Source organism: Carettochelys insculpta, chromosome 11, assembly GCF_033958435.1.
Source record: "Carettochelys insculpta isolate YL-2023 chromosome 11, ASM3395843v1, whole genome shotgun sequence".
NCBI lineage: Eukaryota > Metazoa > Chordata > Testudines > Carettochelyidae > Carettochelys > Carettochelys insculpta.
In genome coordinates this window covers 24,588,006-24,607,534 of record NC_134147.1, presented here as the reverse complement: position 1 = coordinate 24,607,534, position 19,529 = coordinate 24,588,006, and the positions used below count along the sequence as shown (strand labels likewise).

Here is a 19,529-nt window from a genome sequence, read left to right as displayed (position 1 = left end):
TCTATACACTATCAAAACAAAAAGCAGTCAAGTAGTACTTTAAAGACTAGCAAAATAGTTTATTAGGTGAGCTTTCGTGGGACAGACCCACTTCTTCAGACCATAGCCAGACGAGAAGAAGTGGGTCTGTCCCACGAAAGCTCATCTAGCACTGTTTGCATTTGAAATGGAGAACATAATTGCTTTTAAAATGAAGAACTTCTCTATAGTGTATAATCAGAAGTACTGCATATTAAGATTTGTTTACATTTTAGATAAATTATAGAGGAGTTTTCACATTGAAATATTATTGGGATAATTCACACATCAGAGATGCTAAGTTGAATTAGTTGTCTTCTTATTACAAGAAGTTCATAAGAACTGCCAAATTTATCATGCCCAAAAAGTTGCTGTTGAATCTCTCCCCTTTAATTACTGGTATCTTTATGCTAGCAGAGACTGTGTGTACCAAATAGTATAACTTGATTGGATTCTGGTGTTCTCAGCCTAACACAATAAACATCCTTTTTAAACAGCTTTTGAATGGGAATGTTAAAAGCTACTCTTCTCATGAAATATTTATACCAAAAAAGGAATAGCGAAAAGGGCCCCTTTAAACAAATAACTCTTTGATCTGATGGTGACCCTTGTTCCTTTTGACCTGATTGAAGCCTTTAAATGGATGAACAATTATTTTCTTCAATGAGCCACATTTTTAATATGGCTATTTTCCCACTGTTTTTAGTTAAATACATTTTTAATTAAGTTTTTAATTATTTCCAGCAATATAACTTGAATTGGATTAGGTGAGGGCGAGATGGATGCAACACTCAGTTGCTTGTTTTGAGAGAATTCAACTATTTTAAAATGTTACAATGGACACACATAAGTGGGATACATTCAGAATAATTAGCTACCCAATATGAAAAATAGCAGTTGAATTTTGAGATGAAATACTAATTTATAAGGAGTGGAAGAAGTATTATACAGTGAAAGAAAAAAACCCTATTCTCTTTAGTTTAAAATGATCAATTAGTTCTAGAGTATTGTAGTGACGCCACAAATTGATTACCCTAAACAAGTTAGAATCATGGGGTGACTAATAAACCCCTATGTGTTCAGACATGCAGCCAAAAAGTGACACATTGTCTGGATACTCCGTTTATAATGAAATGCACATTTATGTCTGCATAACTAAATTGCACATTAATCTTGAGAATCATGCCTCACTTCTTGGCCTATTAAAGTCTAAGATCAAGTGTATCTTTCCTTTTCTGGTATTTCATCATTTTATTTTGTATAATTCCTGAAATTATAGCCCAGGTTATACAAAAGTGACTGTCAAATTATTTTCATTCTTTATATATTGGACAGTGATTTTTTTAAATAATAAATAAATAAATAAATAAAAAGCCCACAGGTGACCACTGACTTTTTTTGCTTTTTACTTCATAAAATTTTCTTTGTCTTAAAGAAATATATCTAACTTGTCTTATGTATAGTTCATTTACCAAAATATTTGAGAAATTCTTTTTAGTATTTTCTTGCTCTATAAAACAATGCTTTAGTTACATATTCTAGTAACAAATTCAACAAATTTTGTGTTTGACAAATTATTTTGCTATTGCCACTGTCATGGTAAATAGGGATGGGAAATAATTTTTGATGTGGTGGGGGGAGGGGGCATTCCAAGAATTTGGTACGTGTTCAAGGGCCATATGCTTTCATTATATTAATGGAGGAGTGGCAGGGTAGGGGAGAAGGGGGGGCTCAGGGTAGGTGACACTCATGCAGAGAACACATACAATGGAAATATTGTGCATTTTCTAAGGTTTTTAAAAGGAGGAAGTGTAATCCAAATTGAGTGACTTATAGACAATTTTAATTAATTTTTAAAATATAAATTACAAATCAAAGTAAACAAACCAGAATTCTATCAGAAAAGTTGAACCAGACTATTTTAAGGATTAAGTGTAACATATGTTTAATAATGCTATTTCATTTTCTTCTAATCAGAGGCTAGTGATTTAACTGGATACTGCTTCAGACTGGTGTTTTGCAAGGTTGTTCCACACATGTCAAACATCAAATAGTCCAGACTGCCTTCTAAGGGACTACTCAGATTTAAAGTTAGGCACTTGCTTAAATATTTTGAGTCAAAATGTATATTTAGTCAATTAAATTTTCAAATTATTATTGCTTATAATACTTCATATTAACATGAAGAAAATGATAGATTTTGAACTTTCAAAATACATTTGAGCATGATTTTTCATGAGGAACCATAAAAATGCTTTAATGGCTTTCAGAGTAAAGTGTATAAAAATATAAACATGTTATTTCAGTTTTGCTTTCAGCTGCTTCACTATGTTCATTTTCAGGGAGAATCATGAGAAGTGAAATATCCTCAAAGAAATGTTAAAATATTAAGAGTGTAAGCATTCTCGATTGTGTGTAAAATTTTATCTACCTGATACATGCTGAATAATTTTGGTCAGCAGTTTACCGAAACAATGCAGAGTGTTGTTTACAGATTTTTTTTTTTTTCAAAAATGACGCAAATGAGGATGGCATGAGTTTTGGTATTTTTGTTTAATTTACTAGTACTCAAAGCTGTAAATGCAATTTTACTTCTAGAGCTTCTAATCTTCTAATCTAATATCACCTGAAACAGATTTTTTTTTTTTTTTTCAAAAATGACGCAAATGAGGATGGCATGAGTTTTGGTATTTTTGTTTAATTTACTAGTACTCAAAGCTGTAAATGCAATTTTACTTCTAGAGCTTCTAATCTTCTAATCTAATATCACCTGAAACAAGGAGGAAAGGAATGAATAGTGCTTAAATTTGGTGTCTGATGTTTTTATAGAATGTAATCAATAGCACTTGTCAAGGAACACTATCCTTAAGCTTGAAGGAAAATAAGAGGGAGAAAATCTTACCAGCAGGCTTTTTTAAAAGAACTGAACGTACAAGTTCGTGAGCCAAATCAAATCCAACTCTAGCTCAAAGGCTAGATCATCCATGCAAAGACACTCAGCCTCCTTGCTATTTCCTGGTACTCATTGGTAGTGTCCCCACAAAAATCAGGCTTTTAAAGCCTCTGCCCACCAGCTTCTACTTCCAGAGGAACCCATTTCATTCGAGTGACTCTTCCTTCAACAGCAACCTGCTAAATTACTACTCAAGGAGATGTAGGAAAAATTATGAGAACTGTATACAAAAGAATGTGCAAATTAGGAATTTTAGCAGTATCATGACCAAATGCAAACTCCAGGTACTTAACTGCTGCCTTTTCTAATGATTTACAGGAAATAATTGGATAGAATCATTTATCTTACTGCAGGGGAGATTTCATAATTGGAGAAGATATAACTTGTAAACCTTATCTAATTAACTTTATCTCTAATGAGGTAGGGTTCAGCACCCAGGAAAGAGACCTCTAAATCAATTTAAAATACCTGAAGCATGTAGAGTTTTTGTGCAGCATACTCCCCGTCTGCTTTGTTTTGCAGCTTACAGTTTCAAAATACATTTTTCTCTTTCCTCAGTTGCCTTGCCTAAACTCCTATGATAGCTACTGTAGTAATCAAGTAGCAGCCAAAGCCTTACTGGACCACAAGAAACAGGACCACAGGGTGCAAGACTTTCTACAGCGCTGCTTAGAGTCTCCTTTCAGCCGGAAACTGGACCTTTGGAATTTCCTTGACATCCCGAGAAGTCGTCTAGTGAAATACCCACTTCTGCTCAGAGAAATTTTGAGGCATACTCCCAATGATCATCCAGATCAACAGCACCTTGAAGAAGCGGTAAGGTGGTTGTGTTTTGTGTGTGTGTGTGTGTGTACAAATTGTGTAGCATTTATGCTTCAACTCTGACAGGCATTCTGTAAAACTAATTCTAAATTAATCTATGGAGTGTCTAAATATGGATATTTTCTGAAAATGTAATTAGGCCATATGGCTATTAAAGTGACATGCAAAAAGTGTATATCATTTTCTACCTCAAATAGCAGCTGCAGTTTCCCCACAACAGTTGTACTGGGGTGCTGGTGCACTCGATCAATGTAAGAGCCAAATCCAGAGGACACTGAAATCAGTGGAGTCCCTGTAACTTGAATGGACTGTGGATCAAGCTCTAAGTCAGGGGTTGGCAGTCATTTCGGATAGGGGGCACTCCAAGAATTTAGTGAGTTTTCAGGGGCCATATTTTTCCGTGATATCAATGGAGGAGGTATGGGGTCTGGGATGGAAGTTGGGTGCAGAAGGCAGCTTGGAGCAGGAGACTGCAGTGCAGAAGGGACTATGGGGTGTGGGAGGGGACATGGGTTGGGTGTAGGAGAAGATTTGACTTGGATGACAGGCACAGTATCTCTAAGGAGGTTGTAACCTGGTATAGGAGGTGGTTCAGGGATTTAGGTTGACACTGGAGGTGGAAGAGTGGGATGCAAGGTCTGGGAGAGGACCGTCGCCTCAAGGAGGGATGCAGGAAAAGGTGGAGGGTCTGGGAAGGGGTTTGGGTGCAGGAGTGGGAGTGCAGAGGGTTGGGGTGGATGGGATGGACTGGTGTGCCTGAAGTAGGGTCTGGCTCAGAGGTATTTACCTGGGCAGCTTCTGGCCAGCAGCCCAGCAGGTTCCTTACTACTTATATTTAAGTGACCACCCTGCTCTGACTTGACCAGCATGAAGCCTGTGGGAGGTTGCTACATCCCTCCTTCACTACCCTCCCCCCAGCCAAAGGGAGCCCAACAGGGTATGTGTGTTGCATGCACACCCACCAAAAGTTGCTGCTATGCTGCCACTAGTGCTGCCAAAGAACAGCTGCCCCTATCTGCAGGTCAGAGAGAACCTCTGCCAGGAGAATTCCCCTCTCCATCCCTACCCTGGGAATTGCAGACTCTCTGGAGCAGCCAAGGGGAGGGACTCAGCTGTACAGCAAAGCTGAATTTTTTTTTACTGATATCTAAATGTTTTCATGGATTTTACACTTGTAAGATTTTAGCTCTAACAACCTGTTCATAGTGATGGTTGGCAACCCTGCAGGATCCTCACACACTGCTTTTAGAGGTTATAGAAGCATTCCTGTACAGCCAGGTTTGTTACCTGAACAATCTCCATACCCAGGAGAAAAAAACAATGAGAAGTCTTGTGGCACCTTATAGACCATGGCTTCCCAAATGGGGGTGGGGCGGCAATGAAGAAATTCTGGGGGGGAGGGGGGGAGGCGGCAACCTAGCCCCTCCCATCATTCCCCCCACCTGAAGAAAGATCCAGCCTTTGCTTCTGGTTCTCATGTGGGTGACCTGGCACAGCCACTATAGAAAGTGGGCAGCCAGCAAAGACCCATGTAGAGCTAGCTGCCTTCTGCAAATAAGAGTGAGTGTGGGTTGCAGGGGGAGGAAGAAGAGAATGGGGTTAGATGGGAGACTGAGGGTTCCTGGCTTTGTAGGAGGGCAGGAGAGGGGCTCAGGTGGCCAGCCAGCTGGAGGGACTCATGGAGCTCAGGAGGCTAGCCCCGGCAGAGCAGGGCTTGGGTGGCTCGGGCTGGTGGCTGGCCGTGGCAGCATGGGGCTCAGGCGGCTTGGGATGGTGGGTGGATGTCTGACCCTGGCACTGGGGGCATGGGCGGGCGGCTGGTCCTAGTAGCACAGGGCTAGGGCAGCCAGCGGGCATGTGGACAGCTGGCCTTGGTGGCTGGCCCGAGCAGCATGAGGCTCAGATGGGCAGGCAGCTGGCGTGTGCAGCTCTCAAGAATGGCATGGGTCTCAGGCAGCTGGCCAGCTGGAGCTGCATCAGGCAACCACAAGGGGCCAAGAAAAATTATTTGTGCTTATTTTTAATTTTAAATGTTTTTATATCAAGCTTTTGTGTTTATTTCAAATTACAAATTGAAATTTTTGTTAAAAGCGGGGTTGGATGATGGTTAAGAAGAGGGGAGGTGTGAGGGTTACTCAAAAATAAAAAGGTGGTGTGATACTGAAAAGTTTGGGAACCATTGTGTTATAGACAAACAAATATTTTGGAGGATAAGCTTTCATGGGCAAAGATCTGACAAAGTAGGTCACTGACCAAAAAGCTTCTGGTCCAAAGTATCTGCTAGTTTATAAAGTGCCACAAGACTTCTCATTGTTTTTAAGGACACAGACTACAACAGCTAGCCCTCTGATACTTACACCCAGCAGAATTTCACTCACAGCGATCACACTGAAAATTATATGACCTGAGCTGGCTTTTATTCCATGTTTTATTCCAATCATTGTATATGGTATGAAAAAAAGGGGAAGTGAGCTGAATTCAAAACAATCTTTTTAAATGAAATGCCTTGATTGTTATGCTTATAAGCAGCACATGAGATCTTTTTAGAGGGACAAGGCAAGAACACTGCATGTATTAAAAATACAGTACCATTATATGATATGCATATAATATACATAGTTTACTCAGAGGCACACACGCAGTGTCTTGGGGTAGTTTACAGTTACTGAAGGTTGCTTTCTAATCCATTGGCCAGATGGAGATGGATTAGAGGTGAGCATGGAGCCAGGTTCTGTTGATCTGGCTCAATTCTCCGATGTTGACAAGACGAGAAGGGGAACCCACCCCTGTAGGGGTACACACATCTTTTATAGGTTTTAGTCCATAGTCCTGGTTCTGTCCCACTGCTCCAGGCATGATGAGTCACCAGTTTATGGCAGATGGGTTTAATCCTTTCCCACTGCCCCAGGTTTCTGTGTGACTCATCACCTACAGATGGGACTTAATCTTCCTCTCTGGGTGGGTCACTGCTGTAGAGTCCAGTTTTCATTGTTCTTCAGCAACTAAGTCTTTGTTGTCCAGACAAGCTGGCTCCAAAGGGTAACTCTCTAAGCATCTACATTCACACTTCCAGGGGACTCTCACACACCTCCACACTCTCACAGACAGCACAAAGTTTACAGGCTAATACAAAGTTAAAATGGAGTTTTAAATACACTATGGAAACTGGTACAAAGTGTCTATGAATATAAAATAACCAATATAAAGGTACAAAGTAGTATAAAATAACAAATCTAAAGAGTAATACAAAAAAGTCTGGTCTATTAAAAAAATACAGGGTGATAAAGATACATAGTAATACAAAGTTTTCACTAAAAGATACATTCCTATCCAGGGCAGCTACACACTCAACGTGGTGATGACTTCCTATCTTTGGAATTATGGCACGTAATGTGTTTGAAAGAAACCATTTTACATCTTCTGCTGTTATTTTTAACTCCCCAGGCATAACTATCATTCCATGGAACTACATTTAATTAAAAAAAATATCTTATCATTGTCAGAATTTTAGCCTTAGTTGTAAATACAGTTCGTAGATTATAATAGTTCCTTGCTGAAAATCTCAGGCTATTTTTGACACCATATTGTTTCACAAGACACCACAGAGTATAAATCTACTAATGTTATGGTACTTATTCCCTGAGGCCATGGCCATACTAGCCCCTGTCTTTTGAAAGGGGTATGCTAATGACCCACTTCAGTAGATGCTAATGAGGTGTTGCCGTGAATATGCAGTGCCTCATTAAAATAACGGCAGCCACACACATTTTGAAAGTGCCACTTTGGAAATGCATGCTGCTTGTGTGGGCAGGGGCCTTTCGAAAGGACCCCCCGGACTTCGAAAACCCCTTCTTCCCAATACCAAATGGGAAGAAGAGGCTTTTGAAATCCGAGGGCTGTTTTGAAAGGTCCCCAGCTACACAAGCGGCACGTTTTTCGAAACTGAAAGTGTCAGAGTGCGAAGCTGCCATTATGCTAACGAGGTGCTGCATATTCTTGGCAGTGCCTTATTAGCATATTCCAAACTGCCACATTACCATAGCCCCTCCCAAAGGAGGGAGCTAGTGTGGCCACAGCCTGAGTGTCTTGCCCAGCTTTACTCCTTACTGTAAAATTGAACAGCAGTGGGGGAAAATTTTAGACCCTCAGAATAGTGTTTACATGCAGATTTAAATTTTAATCTATGTGATTTACAATGTGTGCTTTTTACTATAGAGGTGTCTCTTTTTTGTAAATCAAAAGTTAATAGAAACCTTAAACAGTTCTAATTATTTCAAGTTTTTGTCACAAGTCAGTATCTGGTAAAATATCTTATTTCATATTGCTTCCTTTCCAGGAATGATATATTTGGTGGTAGTTTTTAAATAATCAGGATAACTTCCTGAGGTATGAAAGTTATTTTGTATAGTTTTGTAATAATCTGTATAATTGGAGGAATGAATATGTTTGAAATGATGTATTTCACAACAAAATTGCCAAGTTAGATTCATGACAAGTAATAATATTTAGTCATTTCCTAATACTGTTGGGTTTGCAAGATGAATTTGTCCTCCCATCTGGAAATATTCTATGCCAGTTAATCCCTGGTATGTTTCTAATGGGATTGATAGAATTAATCTGGGAAGGAATCTTGAAAAAAGTAAGCGTATACTATGCACCTCTACAGATTCTGACCAACAGCATAAGGCTTTTAGCCAGTCTAGTCAAAGGAATTTACATAATATTCATTCCAGAGTCATTGGTAAATAATCCTACCGTTAAAATTCTACTTGGTTATGGCTCTTAGTTTTGGTTGTCAGTGCGTCCCTGTGCCGGCTCTTTGAGATTCTTCTAAAGCCGTGGTTTCCTGGAGTGTGCATGGCACAGACTCCTCAATTCCTTTTCTACTGTCCTTAGCTGCAGATGGAGCCTTGTTACTTTCTGTAAAGAAACTGGAGTTCAGTTAGTTTGTCAACATTCTTAGTCATTATCCTAGTCCAAGCTCTCTCTCCTTGTTATAGTACAAAAAAAAAAAGTTAAATTTTGGCTGTGGCACCATCATGCCAGGCTCCCCTGGTTTTAAGCAGTGTGCCACATGTAACGACGCAATGCCCACCTCAGATAGCCATGCATCATGTATCAAGTGCCTTGGTGAAGGCCACCAAACACAATTCTGTGTACGGTGCTCAAGTCTCACAGCAAGAGCCCAAAAAGAATGAGTTAATCGTTTCAAGACTTTCCTATATGAGATGTCTTTATAGCCACCAGCCTTGGCTAAATCTACAGCCATGGGTGAGGACTCCAAACAACTCCCAGCCTCTTAAGGGTCTGGGTCCCTCTCCAGCCCATTTCTGGCCTTCGATGCCATCTGTATGGGTCGCATGAGGAGGCAGAACCATCCTCGTCTCCCTGGCACTGTCCCTGCAGGCACCGCCAAAAAAAGGCACATTAGGTGCTGAAATGAAAGTCTGCAACATCAAATTCTTTGGCATTGACAAGCCCTCTGCTGGTCAAGATGAAGTGGACCACACCAGCGTCTGTGCCTGCAGGCTAGTCCATTGACTCCAGGTGCCAGATCTGATGGTGCCAGTGTCTTCTCATCTCAGACTTCTACCCTGTTCATCCATGGCAGGATCCTCCACTGGTTCCAGCCACTGGGCTGCACCATCCTCCTTCTCCTCCTCCTCCATGGTTAGCCTGTTCTTACTCCTCACTGGAGCAACAGTGGGCATCATAGTCTGAACCATTTTGACACCGGCAGACTCAGTTGGCAGCATCCTTGCTGTTGGAGTCACACCTGCAATTGTTGCAACCATCTATGGCTCAGTTGCCTCCATTGGAGTGCCTTGGCACCAAAGGATCTTTCCCCAAAAGGGAGGGGGCTTCCCCTTTGCACACATCCTCTTTTTCAGTAGACGATGCAGTGCCTGGCATGTCACCCCTGCCACCAATGACGCCAAATCATTCCAAGACCTTGTCCGCTGGGTGGCACAATGCTGGGATAAGGACACCCACAGCGTCCCAGCACCAGACACTCTCCACCATTATCAAGGAGGGCCATATCACTGCCAGCATGGCTGTACAGTCAACTATGGATATTGCTGTCATTAATGCCTGTGAATATTATCTTTACTTGCCTTTGTATTTCAGAGAGATCTGATGGTTGCTGTTTTCAAAAATTCTAAAGAATTTATATGAAACTGCCTGATGTGATAATTATTACTTGAGCTGCAACATAAATTTGATTAGCTGTTTATGACTTCCATGGGCTCTTTGTATAATGGGAATTGAAGAATAATGGATAATGTAAAGATTGCTATTAATGAGACTTAACTGATAGAATATGCAAGTATTAGAAAAATAAAATACAATTCATTTGCCTTTATTCTCTTACCAAGAGCAGTTTTCATAACTGACACATTCTGAGAGACGTCAGTATAATATTTTATTAAGAAGTACTGCTTAATCACCTGCTCTAACCATCTAGAAATAATGCTAAGTGAGAAGAGACTCACTTTTTCCTGATTACCAATCCCTTGTGACCTTGGGGAAAACACAGCCTCTCTCTATTCACTTTCTCCATTTGGAATATGGGAATAATGAATAGCACACCTGTGAATCATTCCAAACCCTCTGATGCAAGTTTTCATATAAATTTCAGTGTATTACTGTTTTTATTAAAGCACAGAAAAACTGAAATCCTGCTCCTGCCAACATACATGCTCAACTGTAATGTTGTTTGTGTAAAATCTCATTTCAGCCTATACAAATACATGAATAAGGCTATGCAGAAGTGTTTGGTACAGAATAGATTTGGAAGGTGATTTTTATTTTACATAAATGTACATGTAAGTTTAGTTGGTACCACCATGCATGTACCATGTGTGTATATGTTGTGTACACACTCAGAACCTCAGTTACTAACTAACCAGTCAATCACACAATTCATGTGGAATTGGAAGTATACAATCAGGAAGCAGCAGAGACCAAAGAAAAAAGAAACACATCACAGTACAGTAAACCCTCAAAATGCATGTTAAGCACAACTCAAAATCCCACTTCCCCTGGCCGTGGCTCAATGCACATGGCCGTGGTTCAACCCACTGCCCAATCCTGCTCCCCTCCCCGCCAACCTTAATGAGTCTCCAGATCAACACTCTCCCCCTCCCGCCCCCAATTTCAAACATCCTGCATGTGGCCCTGGCTCAACCACCACCCTGGTTCAAACCCCTGCACCTAGCTCTGGATCATCACCCCTTGGCACGGCCTTTGTGCGTAGCCCTGGTTCAATCCCCATGTCTCTCTGCAGCCCTACCTCACCCCCTCCCACAGCGCCAACTCGCCACTAGGCTTAACCATCCAACTGCCTCCTCAAACCCAGGACTTATTTTTCAAAAGGAGCTCCAAGTGCTCCTGCTGCTTGCCCGGCTACAGAACGTGCATTCCATGTGGGAGAAATCGCCGTAACCCCCCCCCCCACCCCCAACTTATGTGAAATTCCATTTGTGCATGGGAATGCAACCTTCCTATAAATCAAGGCACTACTGTACTATGTCAAAAGTAAACTAGTAAAATTAATTTTTTAAAATTGACAAAGTAAGGCAACTGTTTGTGTTTTGTTTCATTTGAATTAAGATGGTTACAAGAATCCTCTCTTGCACAGTAACATTTCAAAGCTCTACTTAGTCAAGGTTGTGAATTTTTTGAAGAAAAACCAACACATTTTCAGAGTTATGAACTTCCATTCCGAAAGCACTGGTAACGCTGAGGTTCTACTGTAAACAAATTCTAGTTAAATAAAGTGCATTTGGGTTGGATACACAGTTTAAATGAGCTCACCTTCATTCAAAACATTTAGGGCTGATATCAAAAAGGACGTTTCAGATTTCAAAGAGGCAAAGTGTTAGAAATGAACACAAGCCAAACTGAAGTACCTGGACACGTTGTGTACTCCATTCTGACTTTCATATTCATATCTTACAACTGCAACCTGCCAAACAAGATCACCATAAGACTAAGGAATATGAAATATATTGTGAAGTGCTTATTCCTCTTATCACTTTCTCACAATTAAGAATGAGTAGGAAAGGCCTGGCTGATGGAAGTTAATTTGTTTTCATTCTTCTTTGTACTTTTCCCATAGATAAACATCATTCAAGGTATAGTTGCAGAAATCAACATAAAGACGGGTGAATCTGAGTGCCAGTATTACAAAGAGCGGCTCATTTATCTAGAAGGCCAAAAGGACTCGCTGATTGATAATTCGCGTGTGGTGTGTTGTCATGGGGAATTAAAGAACAACAGAGGAGTGGTAAGGAGCAAGTACTTTTTTAAGATAAGGTATTGTGGTAAAATATATCTTCAGTGCTATAGTATTAAAAGTTAGGTTAGAGAGGATCAGGATCTATGCTTGGAAGATAGAATAGAAATGAGTAGCAAGAAAACTGTATGCAGTTTCTATGTTTGGACAGATCTGGATTTATTTAAGAATCAGAGAAACTGTTAAATTTCAATAAAAAGAAAATCTTGACAGTAAAGCCTCCTTAAAAAAACAGAAAACAACAACAAAAAGCACCAACTTTCTCAGAGAAATAGTGCTGGTATTTCTACACAGCAGCTGAGAGGTCTGACTTCCCATGTGCATAGACAGATTCACATAAACTCAGCTCTGCAACTGAGAGTTGTGAAACCTCAAGCATAACATTTAGTTTCCGTTATGAATAAGACCCATATTGTGCAAGATGCTCTAGGACCACTACTTTCACAGTTAGTATAGAGACAGAAAAGTATTTTTTTGTTTACTCCTTAGTTTACATTAATTGAATCTGTGGGTGTGTGTGTGTATATGTATATATATATATGTACATAAATTAGTTCACCATCAGTGTTCTAAGGGGAAGTAGGGAGGAGAATGCCAGTGAGTGTGGTGAACAAATGTATGTCTCTTTATGCCTGAACAAGGAAAGCTAAAAGTGAATATATATTGTTAAAAGTACACAGCTGTAGTAGTATATAGTTTAAATAAACATTGTTCAGTGTCTTTTAAAAAGGAATAATATATTTTCCTTTATATGCTTTTTAATAGAAACTGCATGTTTTCCTGTTTCAAGAAGTGCTGGTGATTACCCGAGCTATTACTCATAATGAACAACTCTGCTACCAACTATACCGGCAGCCCATACCAGTAAAGGATCTTGTTCTGGAAGATTTGCAGGATGGAGAAGTGCGACTGGGAGGATCCATACGTGGTGCATTTAGCAACGAGAGAAGTATGAATAATACACTTTTGATTTGAAACGTGTATCATGAGTTCATAGGAAATAGATTAACAGAAGAGTTTAGAGCATGAGCTTTCGTGAGTTAACTCACTTCGAAGTGAGTTAACTCACGAAAGCTCATGCTCTAAACTTTTCTGTTAGTCTATAAGGTGCCACAGGACCCTTCGTTGCTGCTACAGATCCAGACTAACATGGCTACCCCTCTGATACTAGGAAATAGATGAAACGTTGAAACCTTCCTTCAGTTAAAACAATGTGCTAGATACAAAATTTGACCTTTCTAATTGTAATAATGCAAGACTCTAGATGTCTGTTTTAAAAATTCACCATATCAATAATGTGATTCCCTCACATGCCTATAATGCATTGGGAAGTGGAAAGGGGAGCAGACTCGAGCTACAAAACAAAAACTTTTAGGATCCGAGTGTATTTTGAAATTGTGTAGCCTATTTAGAAACCTTATGACGCGCTATTGTGATTTTTTCATCTCATTATGGAGGCACTGACTCCTACTTCACAGTTAGGGCTATCAGCCTGCAAATATTTATGCATATGCTTAATGTTTACCATGTGAGTCATCCTTGTAAAGTCAAAAGGACTACTCATATTATTCAAGTTAAGTGTTTGCCAAATCAATGCCTGTAATTAACCAGGTTTCATCACGAACCACAGTTTTACCTTATTTAACTTCTGCATGAGGTAATTTTAAAAGTTTTTTGTGATTGACTTACATTGTGGTTTGCAGGTAAGAGGGGTCCCAACCTGCCATGAGGTTGCCCAGATAGAAATGACCCAAGGTCCTTGGATTTATGGGTTTCTAAAATAGCCAGGATGAAGCAGTCCAGTAAGCCCTAGATCTTCGTACAGCATCTTAGTATTTTAATGTACTCACTTATTAAAAATACATATACCAAAGCAATCCATGGACATATTTTGTTTTTCAGTTAAAAACTTCTTTAGAATCAGCTGCAAAAGCGGATCACAAAGCCAGTCACACTCGCTACAAGCCAATGACTCCTTCAACAAACAGCAATGGCTTAACTGTATCCGACAAGCGAAAGAAACAGTTCTGTGCGAAGGAGAGGCTGGAACACTGGATTCAGAAGGACATTTCCTGATCTACCCAAATGGGAGTAGGGTACCACAGGGAGGAAGCAGGCTTGAGCAAATGGACCAATCAGACAATGAGTCAGACTGTAGTATGGACACTAGTGAAGTCAGCACTGATTGTGAACGTATGGAACAGATAAACTCGTGTGAAAATGACAAACAGATAGAAACAAATATGACATAAAATTACAATCCATGGAAGTAAACTTGTCTTACCTGTACAGTATTTGCATTCCATAAATGGAGCAGTTTAGAAAAGCACTTTTTTGTGACAATGTCAACACACGCTCGTGTGTGTGTGTGTGTGTGTGTGTGTGTGTAGTACTGTAGCTGCAGATGTGTAAGCTGCAATCTGTTAGACCTCCTATATTGTGATATTTCCATTTAGATCTGGGTGGATGAAAGAGGTACTTTACTGGTTATTTTCATTGTCCTGCTGGTAGAAGGAATCTCTAAACTCCTGCTTATATATTACTTAATGAGTCTCTCTATGGTTTAGTGTTCTATTGGACCTCTAATGTGGCACCTAAAGACAGGGATTTTGTAATGGGTCTTAAAAGATGTATCAAAGTTTGCATTTTGTTAGGAATGGAATTTTCAGAAATTCAGATGTCTACAAAAATAATATCCTGGAATAAGATAAATTGGTTATTGTGGTAAATTAACAGAAAATGTAAAGAGTCAGCCATGTCAACAATTATTCTTTAGGAATTAATTTTAAAAAGGTATGAAAGCACTCTGAAGATTGAGCAAACCAATATAGTAGTCTAGTCAATTACATGGGACAGCAAATGCCCATGGTTTATGTGTAAGCACACAGTACTAAAATCAACTGAAAGAAAAATTAAGCTGAAAATTCAGTATTAGCTGAAGTGCTCAGACTGTTGGGTATTTGTAAATAAAAAGCAGGTAGTTTGCTCACAGTGTCCTGTGTACGTGTATTATCCTGACTAGGATAGGAAGAATCTTTAAAAAAAGAAAAAAGAAGAATAGGCACTGCTGTCTCAAACTTTCATTGAGGCCCCTTCCCCCCAACATGTTTGTAAAAACTCCGTGGCCCATCTTTACCACAAGTACTATTTTCCAGTACATAAAACAGGGCCAGTGTTAGTGAGCAGAAAGCAGAACAACTGCCTGGGGTCCCATGCCACATGGCACCCCATGAATCTAAGTTGCTCAGTCTTCTGCTTCAGCCCTGGGTGACGAAGCTCAGGGTCCCAGACTTCAGCCTGCCTTTCTGCCGTAGTCCCAAGCAAGTCTTACACTGGTCTTAACTGGCAGACCTCCTGAAACCTGCTCATGACCCTTCCGCTCATAGCCCTGGATCCACCAAACCACTTCAGTGAAAACTACTGAAATATACCATCCAGCATTTTGCACTCCACTCACCTGACTTAGTTACTTTTAAGCATCACTAAAGTTAAAACATCCCAAGATTTTATATGAATGACTGTTTACAATTTCATGTAGGTTGTTTGTTTTGTTTTGTTTTTTTAAGAAATAACAGTCTCATAAATGGTGCTGAACTAATATCTATTAGGACACAGTAGAAAAACTTTAAAGAAAAAAAGGAATTTATTTTCCTTTAGGAAATATGACATCCTTTATATTTTTGTCAAGTTTAGTGTAAAATTTTGCTGTATCTAACCTCATACTGTAATTGGAACCACTGTTGTGCTTTCTGGTGGCTGATGTAGTCTGTAATTTTAATCTGACTAGTTACGATGAGGCAGATCAACAATTTAAAATACAGTCTGAAACAATGTGCTATGGCCTACTTGAGGAATTTTTGTTTCACCTTTTTGTTCTCAATACAGAAAATAATCCTGATGTACTGAATGGTAAAGTAGACTGCAAAATGTATGTCCTTGCTAATTGACATGATCCTTGGTTCTATAAAACTTCAGGATAACCTGTGCAAATTAGATGCACACTGGCACAAGCAGTAAAAATGCTAAGTTATTGCCAAAAATGTGTTTCCAATGCTTTATAAGTTTACAGAAAGAACAGCAAATGTCATTTACCTTGTACATAGGTCATGAAGTGCATTAAAGGAATCAGTGTGACAAGATAATCAATAAAAAACAAGGTATATTGCTTTTTAGAAAAATACTGTGGTCAGTTTTACCCTGTTGTAGAACATACGGCTGTATTTATAGTTTTTAAAAAATGATTTTTTCTATTGCAGGCATGTAATTTATTTAAACTGCTTCATTATTAGAACTGAACGTTTGAACATGCCAATGAAGAAAAAAAATAGGACAATGGAACAGTTTCAAGATGGAAAAAAACAAAAATATATTAGGCTATGACCTTTTCATATGACAACTATTGGCCAAAATGTTAGCAAAAAGCATGTTAAAAACTGACTTGTGGAAAAAGAGCAGGGAATTACGTTAGTGAAATATTTGTGTATAATGGCCTTAAATTTTTGGAAGCATTTCAAATAAATTTACATTAAACAGTTGTACTTTTTAATTATTTTGATTGCTTATTATCCAAGGAGCTGATTAGGAATTTACAGCGGGCTTTCAACAGTACTGCAAAAAATACATGAGCCCGAGAAACAGAAGTATGTCAGCCTAACCCAGGGTCAGTGACAAAAAGAGCCATTTTTAAAAAAAACTCAATTCAAAAGCTGCAATGAATGTGGATTTATGAGAGGGTCCTTAATAATGTCAAAGCATAGATTTTGTAATCCCTGTTTCAAGAAGTGTGTGCACACAATGATTTGTAATGTGATATGTTTACTTCAGAACGTTCTCAAATTTTTTACATATTCTATTTCCTCACCCTTTGTGTGTTTGTCCTATCATCTTCCTGACTTTCACTCTCAAACCCACTTTAATTATGCCAGTTTTACTTCACATTTAATTTTTTGCTTAAAATGCATGTTGCCCTTCACAGCAGGAATGCTGGAAGCCTCCTTTTCAAAAATCACAACTATTATAGCAACACAATCGAAACAGATACAGTGGCATATCCAACATTGCACTGCACATATTAAAGGGAGAATCATCCAACATTTTGAGGTGACAATTTGTCATTTAGCTATGAGTAGTTCATTATTGGGCTTTTAGATGTTCACACAGTTTATCAAAAAATAATCAGGCCAGTGCTTTTGTTTTACTTTGCAATTACAGTGTCAGGAGCCACAAAGAAGTCCTCACAAAGTCACATGTGGCTCCAGAGCTGCAACTGGCAGACCTGTGGCCTAGCCTTTGCTGTAGACAGCATTTGGTTGACAGAGTTCTTCCTTCAACCCACCTGTTGCTTCTTGGGATGTGAGTTAACTACAGTTACAACCTGGTTATTGAGGAGTCCTAATACTTGGGTGTACAATACAGGGCAAACATGGGGCTTCTCCTATACTGCTAACTAGTGGAATGCAGCAACTTCTGCTAATAAGGGGACAATAGAGGGATTTTTCCCACCCCCATGCTGCTAACAAGGGGACTGATTGGAGCCCAGGACAGCAATTCTTCTAAAAATAGCACATACTTTCTATCTATGGAAACACACTAATCCTATCCACATCTGGTAGTTTTTCAGAGTGAATAATGTGGGAAATCGGAATGTCTGGAGACCAAGTAAATTGCTGAACAAGATTTTTGTAAGCTCTTTTATCCAAAAATGTTAACAGCAACACCTTATTCAGAATTTTAACTTGGCTAAGTGCTTTATGCCTAAGTTTACTCTGCATTTTAAACCAAATGACTCTTCTTCCAATCCTAAAAGTCATTAGATTTGATCCCAAAGCACAGCTCCTTTCAGCATAAGGGGTGTGTGTTTGTGTGTATTTATATGATTGGTTAAGAAACGTGGGATTCTCTTAAATTGAACATTACTCTCTAAATATAAGATTGTTTTCTCAAATGCAGTCTGTAATAAATCTAATTCATAATCAGAGTAAAGTATTTTACAAATCAATATACACTTACCCCTCAATTTATAAACTTTCTATTTGTGAATTTTCACTACAACAAATAATGTGAATTTATACCAATTTTTTCAATTTACGAACTTATTTTTGGTACAAAGAAGAGCCAAGTGTCCACTTCATAAGTAATGAATGCGGAGGAATACAGCAGAATGCAGTAAGAGGCTGACGCGTTTCCCTCAGCAGCCCAATTTTTTGCAGTTGGTTTGCATGCTTCATTGTCTTTGTGTCAGCTTGACTGAGTGACATTCTTCAAATATATCTTTGTTATTTGTGATCAACATGGGTCCTAGACGTGAAAAAGTTTAATCAGGAGCTCTCTCAAAGGCCAAGAAACCAAAGAAAGCAATATCCATAGCTACCAAACTTGAAGTTATTAAAAGAATTGAAGAGGGCAAGCAATGAAAAGACACTTGCGGCAATGAACTTAGCACCATCGAGAGTGTGTACAATCTTTGTGCAGAAAGAAAAGAAATGGCAGAAATGTATGCTGGTGAAGCTAAAAGTTGCATTAAATAACAAAAGCCAGGGATGCAGTAATGGGTTATAGGCATCCTTTGATCCCGAGGGATCATGGGTTTGCACCCTAGTTGGACTGAGTTGAGCAGCATCTTCTGGGGCTGTGCAATCCAATGCGGGAGTGGCAGTCCTTTCCGTACTGTGAGCAGCAGTAGGCAGATGTCGCTCTGGTATCATGGGCACGGATCTTCCTGAGGGCTTTCCTCTCTTCTGCTTCCTTCACCAAGGTAGTTTCATACATAAGAGCTTCCTTCACTTCCTGTTTCCAGGCATGCCTGTCTGAGGCGAGCAAATGCCAGATGTTCACACTGATAGAGCGCTGAGGTCATGCTTGCACCATGTCCTTGTAGCACAATTTAGGTTGCCCTTTCAGCCTCTTTCCAGACACCAGTTCGCCGAAGAGGAGGTCCTTCGGTATTCAGCCATCTGTCATGCATGAAACATGGCCCAGCCAGCACATACGCCTCTTTTTGAGAAGGGTGAACATGGAGGTGGTGCCTGCCCTCTCAAGCACTGCGCTATTGGGGACCTTGTCCTGAGTATGCGTCTAAGGCAGCGCGTGTGGAATGTGTTGAGCCGCTGCTCTCGTTTTGAGTGCAAAGTCCATGTTTCACTGGCGTACAGCAATGTGCTCAAAACACAGGCTGTGCAGACCTGCACCTTGGTGTGTACAGTGAGCTTATTGTTAGCCCATACTCTCTTCGTCAGCCTGGAGAACATTGTGGCGGCTTTTCCAATGCGCTTGTTGATCTTGCTATCAAGTGACAAGGTGTCAGAGATCGTCGCGCCTAGGTACACGAACTCACGGACGACTTCCCGTTCAGTAATGGGTAAACCATAATGAATGCAACATGCCTTTGAGCTTTCTCAACATAAGGGACAGCCCCTTTCTCTGGTCGAGGATCTGAAC

The 19,529-nt window shown here is 39.7% G+C and overlaps 1 protein-coding gene across 7 annotated transcripts in view; it reads left to right on the top strand.

Moving 5' to 3' along the window:
* Window positions 1-16,632, top strand: part of ARHGEF3 (Rho guanine nucleotide exchange factor 3) — a 272,374-nt gene extending 255,742 nt beyond the window's left edge. For 6 of the 7 annotated variants that reach the window (XM_075005462.1, XM_075005459.1, XM_075005463.1 and 3 more), the window contains 4 exons: window positions 3,530-3,787; window positions 11,916-12,083; window positions 12,858-13,041; window positions 13,995-16,632. In XM_075005462.1, the coding sequence (XP_074861563.1) occupies window positions 3,530-3,787; window positions 11,916-12,083; window positions 12,858-13,041; window positions 13,995-14,344 (960 nt within the window). In that variant the 3' untranslated portion in view covers window positions 14,345-16,632. The remainder of the gene's footprint in view (window positions 1-3,529; window positions 3,788-11,915; window positions 12,084-12,857; window positions 13,042-13,994) is intronic. The other variant, XM_075005465.1, reaches the window with a different exon arrangement.
* Window positions 16,633-19,529: the final 2,897 nt, after the last annotated feature.